The 12,821-nt window shown below is 23.6% G+C and overlaps 1 protein-coding gene across 1 annotated transcript; it reads right to left on the bottom strand.

The window, feature by feature from the left end:
- Positions 1-373: 373 nt before the first annotated feature.
- LOC141045771 (putative cytochrome c oxidase subunit 5C-1) lies at positions 374-2,157 on the bottom strand. The gene is made up of 3 exons (XM_073536249.2): positions 1,966-2,157; positions 1,016-1,131; positions 374-714 (listed from the first exon to the last, which is right to left on the bottom strand). Exons 1-2 carry the CDS (start codon positions 2,069-2,071, stop codon positions 1,031-1,033), a joined length of 207 nt encoding a protein of 68 aa, XP_073392350.1. The 5' UTR covers positions 2,072-2,157; the 3' UTR covers positions 374-714; positions 1,016-1,030.
- Positions 2,158-12,821: the final 10,664 nt, after the last annotated feature.

Below are 12,821 nucleotides of genomic sequence, written 5' to 3'. Positions count from 1 at the left end.
TTGGATCAAGTTGAGGTAGCAAGTGAATGTACTACAATCCCGATGCGACATCCGTGCACAACATTAGCAACAGTGGATGCAAGAATCAAACTGACCGCCAAGGAGATTGATCGGTAGTAACTACATGTGGACAAGAGGACATGTTTTCAGCTCTAGTTTTCAGAAGATAGTTTTCACTGCTGAACGAATTGCACCTGCAGATCTGTATCACATGATGCCGGAATTCCTCAACATTTGTTATGCGTGGATAGTCACACAACGTTGTCTTAACAGTTGAATTCCTTCACATAACACAACTGACCACAGTGCTAAGGTATCAAACCACTCACACAAATCATTTAGAAATCAAAAGTTTTGATAAGACTTCGAAGGATTACTGAACCAGCTCAGCCGTCGGCCTTAGTTTATATACTCAAGGACATTATTCATGTGGTACTAAACCATTCAAAATTTATCAGAAAACAAGGATATGAGATCAGCTACGAATGCAAAATTTCTCTTTGATTCCGTATCCAGTCACGAGAACTTATCAGATTCCTATAATCCATAATTGCCCCGAATTACAGGTCCAAAAAAACGTTGCAAAGCATGACATACTTAGGTCTGTATTCCAAGCAATTCATTGTGTCATGGTCAATGTGGCATGCTCGACACACCTCCAAGCGCACAACTACTTCCGCAACGCTGATGAATGCTTGTCAACCCCTTGCAATTCTGCAACAATTCCAGGTTTCTGATTGTAAAAACCAATCATTTAAGATTATCACTACCTGCTAAAATTCTTTCACGACCGGCCGATGAAGAATGATTTCAAAAGGAGAGTGGATTGATGATTAAACAAAACATCTCGAAGAGCTCCAATGAGTGAAAATGCCAATTTCGAATAATCCGTCACATAAATGAAAAACCAATGATTTCCTGTGACAATTACCATGCTTAGAAATATAAGCATAACTAGACCCTCCTCATGAACTAGAGACGTCGGCAAAAAATGAACACGAGAAGTACTCCTTACACATTGCTGTAACGTTTACTCTGCATTCACGGTAATTTCTCCTGCCTCCAATCTGGCATAGAATTCTTCGGTCTTGCGGCGCTCATTCAAATGGTGAATCTTCCAAAATGAGCCACCTGTTATAGAGCACAAAAACCCAGCAGAACATCAATTCCTGGGCAAACGATAAAGACGCTCACACAAGGAAACAGATCAAGATCTACACGATTAACAAGCACTGTGCAAAAAATATTTATCATCCTCCATCGATCAGGAAGTGCTTCGACAGGGAACATCAATTACAAAAATAAAGGTATAGGCCCGTAAATGAGCCAGAAACCAAGAGATCATCCAAATCAAATCACTATAAGAGCAGCAAAACACCAAATCCGAAATTGAGACTGCTGAGTAACACAAGTTATTCACGAGTGTCTGCCCACCTGAGCCTTAAAATTAGCAAATGAAGCATTTGATCCAAATATCATACCTTAATCAAGGAAAAATAAATATAAAGAAAGAAAAAAAACATGCTTATAGGTTTTTCAAATGTAACCTCCATCGAGAGCAAGGAAACAAAAAAAAGAAAAAAAAAAGAAAGTGGAGGATGCCTCAAGGCATTTGCCACGACCATTGAAACCATAAAAATTCCGGATACACTTTTTTTGCAAATGAAGGAACAGAAAGAAAGAAAGAGAAAAAAAAAAAAAAAAAAAAAAAAAAAAAAAAAAAAAAAAAAAAAAAAAAATCCTGCTCATTACTACTGCCAGAGAAAGAAAAAAAGAAGTGGGAAATCATAAAGCTCCTCAAAGATGGAAACCTTAACCCTAACCCCGCAGATCCATATCCTCAGAAGAAGAAAAACAGACTACAGAAAGCAGCAAAAACCCAACAAGTTCCTCAATCGAAAACCACAATTGAAAAACACGAGAAGAAAACCAACATCGGGATCTAGGCCACTCAGGATCACTCACCGAAAATCCCAAGGCCGATGCCATAGAAGATCTCTTTCACAAGGTTGGGACTAGCCTTGTTCGCTTGCGCGGCGACGTGAGCCGGTAACTTAGATGCGGCCGTCATGGCTGCAATCTGGCACAATCCAGCAATAAAACTTCACACAATGCAGCAAACTCGATCGAGCAAATCACAAAATCAGCAACTGCGACCTCGCCGTGCAACAAGTTTGCAAGTCAATTTCTAAACCCTAAAAGATCCCCTCGACTCGCTGGCAGAGTCCGACTCACCGTTTTCATAGCGAAGCTTCCTCCCTATTCTGTCTTGGCTTCCGCCTAAAATTAGTCATAATTAATTAGTAATTAGAGGGTCTAATCACAGCCGCAAATGTCAGTGCCCTCGGGAATAAAAACAAATGCTCATGTGTGACGGATGAACGCCATTGTTATGTGGATGAACAAGAGGATGAACGTTAGAGGCATTGTTTGACGAGACTAGGACGTAATTAAATGCTGATCAGAGTTAAACATCTCCAATTCGATAGAATTAGCGTGTGGGTTGAGTTTTTCTAATTTCTTGAATAGTCTACGAGGTTGGAAAAAATTTAATGAATGATTTTTGTGTTAGGATTGTACAAATCATTGGTTTGTATTATTAAAGTTGAAAAAAGTAAGATTGTTTGTTTGTTTTGATTGTTTTGTTTTTTGTTTTTTAAATTTGTTGTGAAGGTTTTCAGAATTCCTACAATCGAAATTTTTAAATTTATAAATTTATAAATTGAAAATTTTCCATGTTACACTATTAGATTGATTTGATAATATGTGCATTGATTTTTGATTACTATATTACATCTGTGTTGTAGGAACATAAAAAAGGATTGTTCATTTATTTAGTTTATATTATCTCAAAGATATATTGATAAACAAGATATTTTTTGAATTTTTGAAATTTAATTCTAAAAATATTATAAGGGTTTTCTTCTTGCATATTTGAATTTTCTTTTATTTCAGTTCATTTCCACAAAATACTTTCATTATAATTTCAACTCATAACAGATTTTGATTGGTTCAAATATTTGAATAATCAAAACTAAATATAAAAATATGTGTGTATATATATATATATATATATATATAGTTGTTGCCTCTAATTCTAATGCCTTAGTTTTTAGAATTTTAAGAGTGTATATTATTATAATATATATATATATATATATATATTGTTTTTGATTTTTTATCATTTTGATAATGCTAATTATTTAATGCATCAATATTATCAATCATTTTTCTGATTTTTAAATATTTTAATAATTATATTATTTTTTTATAAAAAATAAAAAAATGATTTCAGCTTTTGTGATAGAATTAGATGTTTTAGAAACATAATAAGCACCTAATCATGTTTCTTCATCCATTTATTAAAGTTTGACAACTATGATTATTATTTTTTTATTTCGTTTAAAAAAATTAATAGAAATAAATAAAAAAATATATAAAAAATTGTTAAATTGATCCATGCATTTACTAAATCAAACTACTCATTATCATTGTTGTGAATCTAACCATTTTTTCATTTTTTTTTAATTAATACAAATCCAAAAGTGGAGAATGTTTTTTTGATGATGGTTAGTACAGATGGGTTGTTTTAGTAAAAACATGGATCAATTTTATATTTTTTCCTAAATATAAATCAATATTAATTTTATAGATATTTATATCTTATAGAAATAATAATTATTATATTAAATAAATTGATGAAGATTAATAATTTTAATATAATATAATATTAAATTATTATTATATATAAAAATAAAATTACTTAATATAATATAATATTTAAAATTATGTTGGCAATTGCTTATTAAAAGATTTTAGAACAAGTATATGGCTAAAGAGATTAATCTTAGAATTAAAATAACAATAAAATAATGATATTATTTTCAAAAAAATATCTTAAAGAAGAATAAGAAATGGCTTACTTTTTTGAGTATTTAATAAATTAATCTCAAAAGATCAAATATTATTGTAGAATAATTATATACATTTTTAATCTTTTTTTATAAAAAAAATATTTTATAAGATTTCAAAACTACTTCATGTGATATTAAAGAATGCTCTGGGAGCATGGCTCATTAAAGTAAAATATAGAATCTGAAATGAATTAATTAAGAAATAAATAATATAATATTAAATTTACAAAGAGTCATTAAGTTGTTCAATGAGAAATTTAGACAATTGTTATGTCGTTAAGGACATGAATTACAAACAACCAAAATGACAATACACTATTGCATTACTAGGAAAAAGTAAATAGCCATGCAAAGAAAATATAATAATGAAACTATAATGGCTATTACAAAAGACAAGAAGACTATAGACTCTTGAAGCAAAACTAAGAATATGAAAGACATTGACAAGAGTGATGAAGACTACACTCTTGTTTCCACATATATTATCTAATTAGGAGCTATGTGGTGACATTCTATAAAACCTTCAATATGTGTCGAGCTTGTGAGACACATGTTTAACTTAGAAGACACGTTTCTTATACGTGTGCTACATAGCCAACTCGTACCACAAATCACCAAGATATATGACATGTAGCCAACTTATTGGCCAAGTTTTCAACCTACAAAACACCTGTAAATATATGTATAAAGTCAAATCCACATGTAGAGAGCTTCTAAGAAGCTTCTTCATAAGATATTATCAAATTTATTTACTTCTACTTATTTTTATTTAAATCCTTTAATTCAAGTAAATATAAATATAAATATAAACATATATATGTCCATGACACATATCATATAAATTTTTGTAGTAATTATTTTATATTAATTATAATTAAATTATTAAAAAAATTGATTGTAGTATAATAATTAAAAAAAATAGCAACTCTAAATTACTTGATTTTTTTTAATTTTAAATTATCTACCTAAATATATTCTCAATTGCAAAAAAATAAAAATAAAAATAAAAATAGAATGTATATAGCAACTAAAGGATTATTTATTTATTTATTTATATATAATATCTTTGCATTATAGTCATAGCTAAAGTTTTATTACATAAGTTAGTATACAATTTAGAATAGAATGATGGATATTACAATTAATATAAAAGAATCTAAGATGAGTAAATAATAACAAAGAATAGAATTGACTTCAATATAATTCAATGATTTGAATTGATTTTTTGAAAATTTTAAAGAAAAAGTAAAAAAAGAGATTTCTTGGAATGTCAAATATATTGATATAATAGACATATTAGTGCAATTAAATATAAGAAATTATTAGAAATTATTCTTAATATTAGAAAGACAAAGTTATGTTAATTATTCTTATTTAATAAATATTACTTCAAATAAATTATTATTTTAAGTATTTTTAAAGAATAATTTGGGATTATTTATATATATTTAATTTAAAAATATTATAAATTAATAAAATATAAATATATACAAATATTTAATTCTTATCAAATAGTCTTATTATTTTGTGATTTTTGGAAGAAAATTTCTACCTATTAGATTTTATATATAATTCGCACAATAATTTTTTTTTCTAATAATAAAATATTTATAATGAAATACTTTTTAAATTTTTTATAGAATAAAATAAATATATTTTTTTCTTTTGTTACCATATAATAATCTATCAAATTTATGTCCATCTTTAAACCAAAATTCAATCTTCATTCCAAAAGTTATTTAGAATTCTAACCTCATTAAAGGCCTAAAATTTGTTTAATTTTTTTTTACTTATATTAAAATAATTAACATAAAATTTTTAAAAAATAATCTTATAGGTGGTAGGATATATAAAACATTCTTTAGAATTGAACCATACAAGTTAAAAAAAACCTAAGAACCATATTTTCATATAAGTCTAAATTCTAGAGTAGACTAGAAGTTAGAGGTATAAGTGACAAATTTAGTGATAAAAAAGAAAGAAATAATTATAATAGTTGTTAAAAATCTATCTATTTGATATGATTATTTTTTTAAATATGCTAAATAACATCAAAGATTTTTTTCTTTAATACAAGCCAAACATAAATAATTTAGAATAAAAGACAAAAGTAATTAAATATTTTTATCTTTTCAATAAAAAAATAAAAAATAAGGTAATATTATGATTAAAAATATATTTAAAGAAAATATATATAGGTCTAGAATAAAAAATAAATAGAAAGACATATATGGATTTAATACATTCTAAAAGTAACTCAAATTAAAAAAATGTAAGCAATCTACAAATTTAAGACAATAGAAACTTGAATATTTAGTTCACATAAATTCCATCTTAAAAATATTACGTAGATGAAAGTTTCAATCTTCAAATAATAATAATTAATTATTTTAAATAATATTAAAATAATAAAAAATATCAAATATTTTCATATTTAAATTTTTTTGATTAAATTAAAATAATTAAAGCTAAAAAGTGTATTAAATTTTACTTAGTAAAATAAAATTTAGATAATTCTAAAAATTCCTATAATTTTTTTTGTAATGCTAAAATCAAACTATAACTATTTTTTATCTTGGTGATTTTATATAATAATAAAATCAATTTAAATCAATCAAAAATTTTATTTTTTATATAAATAATTAAAATGGCATGAGATTCTTTTTTATACTTTATTAAAATATTTAATAAAATTTATAATTTTTTTATAGTTAATACATGTAAATAAAAGGCCAATATAAATATGAATTTGTCAATTTTGCCAATGCATCTTAATTGATGAATTGGTTAAAAAAATAATTTAAATTTATTTTATTATAAAAATATTAAGATTAGAGAGTCTTTTTGACTATTTAAGTATTTATAAGTTACATAAGTCTTATTAGAAGAAATATTATAAAAATAGAGTCTTAATAAGTCTTAGAGGCAATTATCTTAGTTGGTTTAGTATTTCTACTTATTATTAAGTATTAAAGATTGGTTATTAAGACTATTTTCTTTATTGGCCTCCTATCTACATATATTACTTATAAAAATCCTATCAATGATTAATTAATAGTTAGAAGAAGCACAAAAAAGAATTTCACGTCTTTTAATTAATTATATAAAAAATAGAATTTTTAGTGGATTTAAGTTGATTTTATTATTTTTCAAAAATAATTAGATTAAGAAAATATAGCTTCAAATGAAAATTAATATTATAAAAATATCATAAGATATTTTATAATTTATTTAGGATTTATTTATAATTATTTAGGAATTTTTAGAGAAGATTTTAAAGATTTTCGTATAATTGAGTTTTACCACCTTGGGAGCCATTATGAAAAAATAGAATAAGATTTGAAGATCTTATAAGGTTCCTAGGCTATTCGGATGTTTTTAAATTCTATGATGAAGAAAAAAATGTAAAATTATGAGTTTTACCAATAGAAAATAGTGGTTATCAGCTTGTCTAGTCCTTGTAAAAAAGGAAGTGCATAAGTCCTACATGGATTGTAGCATCTTGAATAGAATTAGAAGGATAAGACTAAGGCCTTGTGGCCTCTCTTAACAATCCATATATACCACATGTGAGCCTTGGTGAGGCTCAAATCCTTGATCTATAAGCAAATCATCTTTGAAATAAATTATTTTCACTTAACTTTTTAATTATTCACTTTTTATCTTTAAACTTTCATACCTTATTCATATTAATTTGGATTTATATATATATATATTTTTATTTTATTAAAAAGATAATAAAATTATTTATCTAAAAATATACTTTTTAATATTTAATTTTATTTTTTATTAGATAAAAACTCAATAAATAGACTATAGACTTCTTTTGTTGTATGCAATTATTTGATTGCACTTATTTTGTACAGTTATTTTTTTTTTTTTTAATTTTTTTTATTGCATCTTCTACTTCACACCACCAATTACAAAGAACTTTTAATTTAGGCTACATTGTAATTTAGATTGAAGAAAAAATTTATCCTCGTAGAGTCTCAATAAATAAACATAAATATTTTATAATAAAAATATATAATATTTTAACTAATATAAGTACATCTAAGACTTAATAAGACTCTATAATTATATATATATATATATATATATATATATATATATTCTAATAAGACTCTTATAAATTATAAATATACAAAAATTCTAATAAATACCTAAATAATTAAAAAAAATCTCTAATTTTTGTATTTTAATATTTAAATAGCTTAAAATCATACTTCTAATAATTTCACCAATTAAGTTCTATTGGTGGAACTTACAATGAATTTTTTTGATATATAGTTAAGTTAGAATGAAGTTGTTATTAAAAACAACCATCATAGTATTAAAAAAATCTATTTATTAAATTTTTTAGATTAATTATCAACATTATAGAGGTTGTAACAAAAGAATTCAATAAATGAGAAGATGCTAATTCAACTAATAAAATAAATATTGATCTTAACTAACAACAATGCATTTTAGCTATATATTGAATGATAAGAGTGATAAATGCTTTACTCTTACTTCCATATATACTATCTAACTAAAAGTAATGTGACAACATTCTATAAAACTTCCAACACATGTCTAACTTACAAGATAAATTTCTTACATGTGTGATATATGGCCAACTTTTATTATAAGCCATCAACATGTTGGACATGTAGTCAACTTGTTTGCCAAGTTTTTAACCTATTGATTATCTATAAATATGTATAAAGTAAAATCTACGTCTATAAAGCTTTTAAAAAGCTTTTTCATAAGGTATTATTAAATTTACTTACTTCTATTTATTTCTATTTAATTATTTTAATCTAAGTAATTATATATTTCATGACATTAACAACTAATTTGCTTAAAAATTTATACAATTTCAAGTATCTAGTTAAAAAATAATATAAATAATTAAAAAATAATTATTTATCAATTGAGAAAAAAACTAAATAAATTACTAAAGGGTTAAACTTCTTCCTTCAACTTCAATGTTGAAATTTTAGTTTCAAGATCTTTGTCTTAATTTTTTTTTTTTTTTTTTTTTTTTTTTTTTTTTTTTTTTTTTTTTAGATCTTAGTATTCATGTCAACTATTAATCCATTACTTATTACCTCAATCCAAGAGACAAATTGTTGTCAATCTTAGAAACCCTTATTAAACCTCAAACCTCTAGTTTATTATATTTTAACTAACTTGAATTACAAAAAAAATAATTTGACTTTTAATAGAGTCTAAAATAAAAATTCATATTTAATACAATTATCTTCATAAATCCAAAATTTTCACTAATAGATATATTACAAAACTTACAATTTTTTTCAAAATATGAGTTATAGTTTATTTTGAAAAAACAAATACCTATAAAATCGAATCCTATTTTTTTTATTATTTTTGCAAAGTCAATAAAATTCAAATTACTCAAAATAAAGCTTTAACTTATTTTTGATAAATTTTTCTAAAAATCATCCTTTTCTTTCATCTAAGTCTATTTATTAAAGTTTTATGTCTAATTTATAATTTCTTACTTTACTTATGGCCTTAAAAAGTGAATAATTTTTTTTTCAATAAAAAAATAAGATTACTATGAAATTTTGTATAACTCTTTTTTCTACATATTATATCTATATTAATTTTTTAAAAATTTTCAATAAAATCCTTCTATATTATTGACCTGTATGTATTCTTTCACTTAATATTTTTATTACAACATAATATTTTTAAGCATGGTAGTGATTTGTTTATGATACAAAATTACATGACTACTTAAGGTATTGGCTATTTCACCTAAAATAAAGAAAATATAGATGAAAAATTTTAGTGCTTGATTTTGCACAAAGAGCTAATGAAGAATCTAAATTGTTACAACCTAGGTACTAGTAATGTGATTTTTTAATAAGATAATAATCCAAAGCATACTTTATATAGATAAAAAATATTTTAAAGAACTTGACTTGCAATTATTGCAATAGCCATGATAGTCTTTAGACCTCAATTCGATATAACACTTTTAAAAGTATTTCAACTATTTTTTATATGTTCAATCAATATAGTCATTTAAAATATTAATTTTGTAGGAAAAAAATAAAAGATGCATAGGAAGAATTCAATCAAAAAGTCATTTTTAACTTATAGATAGTATGCAACATTATATAAAGATACTTTTGAAGATAAAAAAAAGACCAATAAAGTATTGACTTATTATAAAAAAAATTGTTTCAATGACCTATATATATATATATATATATTTACCTTTTATAATGCAATATAGTATTGTGATTCTTGCATAAGACATAAATGTGATAGTTTTTAAATCATTTTAAAAGAAATTTTTTATTATTTAAAAAATATCTTGTGAATGTATTAGGCATTTGTTTGAGGAAGAATTTGATTTTATCTTTGAGTTAGATTTATAATCCAAAAAAATATAAATTTTTTTAAAAAATATTTTTTTAATTTTAAGAAAATCTAAAAAAACTTTCAATTATATTAAATACATCATATCAATTTTTGAAAAAATCCAAAAAACATATTATCATACTTTGATTAATTCCAAATGAATCTTAAATAATCTTTAATAATCCTAATTAAATCCTAAAGAAATATTAATAATAAATAAATAAATAAATATTAAATGAAATTTATTATATTTTATATAATTTTAAAAATTCTAATTTTTTTTTATTTAAATTCTAATAAAATTCTAAAATCATAATTAAACTTTAAGTAAATTTAAAAAAGATATAAAATCTCAATTATTAATAATTTAATTATTGGTCTCGATTTGATATTCTAACATTTATCAATCTATTAGTTGAAAACAAGCACACAAAATTTGAAGTGAATCAAAGTCAAAAATTATAAAAAGAATTTCCTAATCTGCTTAATTATTTATTGTCATTATTTTTCAACCTTAATGTCAAACTTCTATTATTAATAGTATTCTTTTTTATTTTTTATTTACTATATATATATATATATATATATATATATGAATATTGGAAATTAAGTCAAATATTAGCACATAAAAAAGTCATTTCAATCTAATTAGTATATTGCTCAAAATCATAGAAAGTTTTATTAATACTTGAAATTTAATTTTGAGACCCTAATGTACTTGAATTTAAATGATATTTGCTAGAACCATCTTATAAAGTTTAATATCTTAACATACATTTAATAAAATTATACTCAAAAATTCAAAAAAAATTCATCTATAAACTACTATAAAATGCATAAAATCAATCAAAATGTAACATTTATTTATTCCATAAAAATAGAGTCATCCAAAACATTCTTAACTTTATAAAGCTTTCATAAAGTAAATATTTAATAATTTTTTTTTCAAACTAATGTTGAAAGAAATTATATTAGATTTGCTCTCAAAAATAATATTTTTTTGGATGATGTTGTTTTGTGTTGAATAATAAAGATTTTTTATTTTGGTAATTTTTTTAGCTTGTATAGCTGAATATGATTCGACTTAGGATTTTATTAAGATTCACTAGGGATTTAATTAAGATTCACTAGGGATTTAATTAGAATTTAATTGGAATTCGACCTAAAATTTGATTAAAATTTATTAAGGTGATAATTAATATTTAATTAATAATTAATTAAGATTTATTTAGTATTTTTTAAAAATTATTGTCATTTCTTTAAAATTTATTTTTTAGATTTTTTTAGGATTTTTTTATCATTTTTCTTTGAAATTAATTTATGACTTCTTTATGTTTTATTTAGAACTTCTTTTAATGTTTTTTGGATTGAATAAAGTTTGATTAGGAATGTTAAGAATTACTTAAAATTTATTTAAGATTCTATTATATTTGGTAGGATTTTTTTTGTTGCATTTCTAATTACCTTCTATAACTAAGTATCTAATACATTCTTAAGTAAGAATATATATAATATAATAGCTTTTCTATATTGTTGTACAATTATATGATAATAATATAATCATAAATAAAATTTTAATTAATATTTAATCATCTTGGTTCAATGGTAATTCAAGATATTTAAATATGGCTTTTATAAAAGCCTCTTAGTTTATTTTCTTATCTAAATAGTTAGTAGATTAAAGATTGGTTAGTAATTTTACCTTTTAGATTACAAAATTTCTTTTAGTACCTTAGAAAGACCATGATTTGGTAAAAATATGATAGAAGTGATAAATAATTAGTATGGTTGATACTAAGGTTAATTTAAGGATAGGATCAAGCTAAAAAATTCCTAAGATAAGTTAGATTGATACTTAGAGGTCGACCATTTTTAAGACAAGGTCAAAATAAGACTTCTAGCTACTAAAATGGCCGCCTAGGTTAAAGTAGGAATTTATTCGAAGATTAATAATTAGAGGTTTGTGAATTAGCTTGAAGCTTATTCTAAAGGTATAAAGCTTATTTTCATAGGATTTGAAATGACTTTGTAATTTTTTATTCAAAATCAGGGTTTGTATCAGTGACTTGAAATTTATGCAATATAATTAGGACAAGTACTTTTAACTAGTTTATGAAATTGATATTACATGTATAGTTCAAAATTTGGAAGTACTTGATTGATTGGATGTGCTAAGTGTGTGTAAAATTTTATATTAATCTAATAGTGCAATTGGAAGATACATAGGTTTTGGTACAAGACAATAACAGAAGTTGGTAGTTTGAAGTTATATAGGTTTTTTATGATATCTGAAGATCTACTAGTTGGATCAAGGTAAAACTTGGCATGGTATTGAAAGACTTAAAGATCAAGTTACATATCTATTTTGAATTAAAGTTAATAATTTGAAACATAGAAATCGTTACTAGAACATCTATATCAACTTTTGAGTTGGTAGCGAAGTGACATTAGAGTTGGTAGCGAAGTGGTTTTTGGATTTTTTTTTCACAACTTATAAGTTGGATTGGATTGAATTTTTTAAAGCAT

Source organism: Physcomitrium patens, chromosome 9 (assembly GCF_059467195.1).
Source record: "Physcomitrium patens ecotype Gransden chromosome 9, ASM5946719v1, whole genome shotgun sequence".
Lineage (NCBI taxonomy): Eukaryota > Viridiplantae > Streptophyta > Bryopsida > Funariales > Funariaceae > Physcomitrium > Physcomitrium patens.
This window is presented reverse-complemented; position numbering and strand designations above follow the sequence as displayed.

What these genes read in the sequence shown, in the direction of transcription:
- LOC141045771 (XM_073536249.2), bottom strand. Translation starts at nt 2,071, where the DNA reads ATGACGGCCGCATCTAAGTTACCGGCTCACGTCGCCGCGCAAGCGAAC. An exon ending in CATCGGCCTTGGGATTTTCG is followed by an intron (nt 1,132 to 1,965) that starts GTGAGTGATCCT and finishes GCTCTATAACAG; the next exon opens with GTGGCTCATTTTGGAAGATT.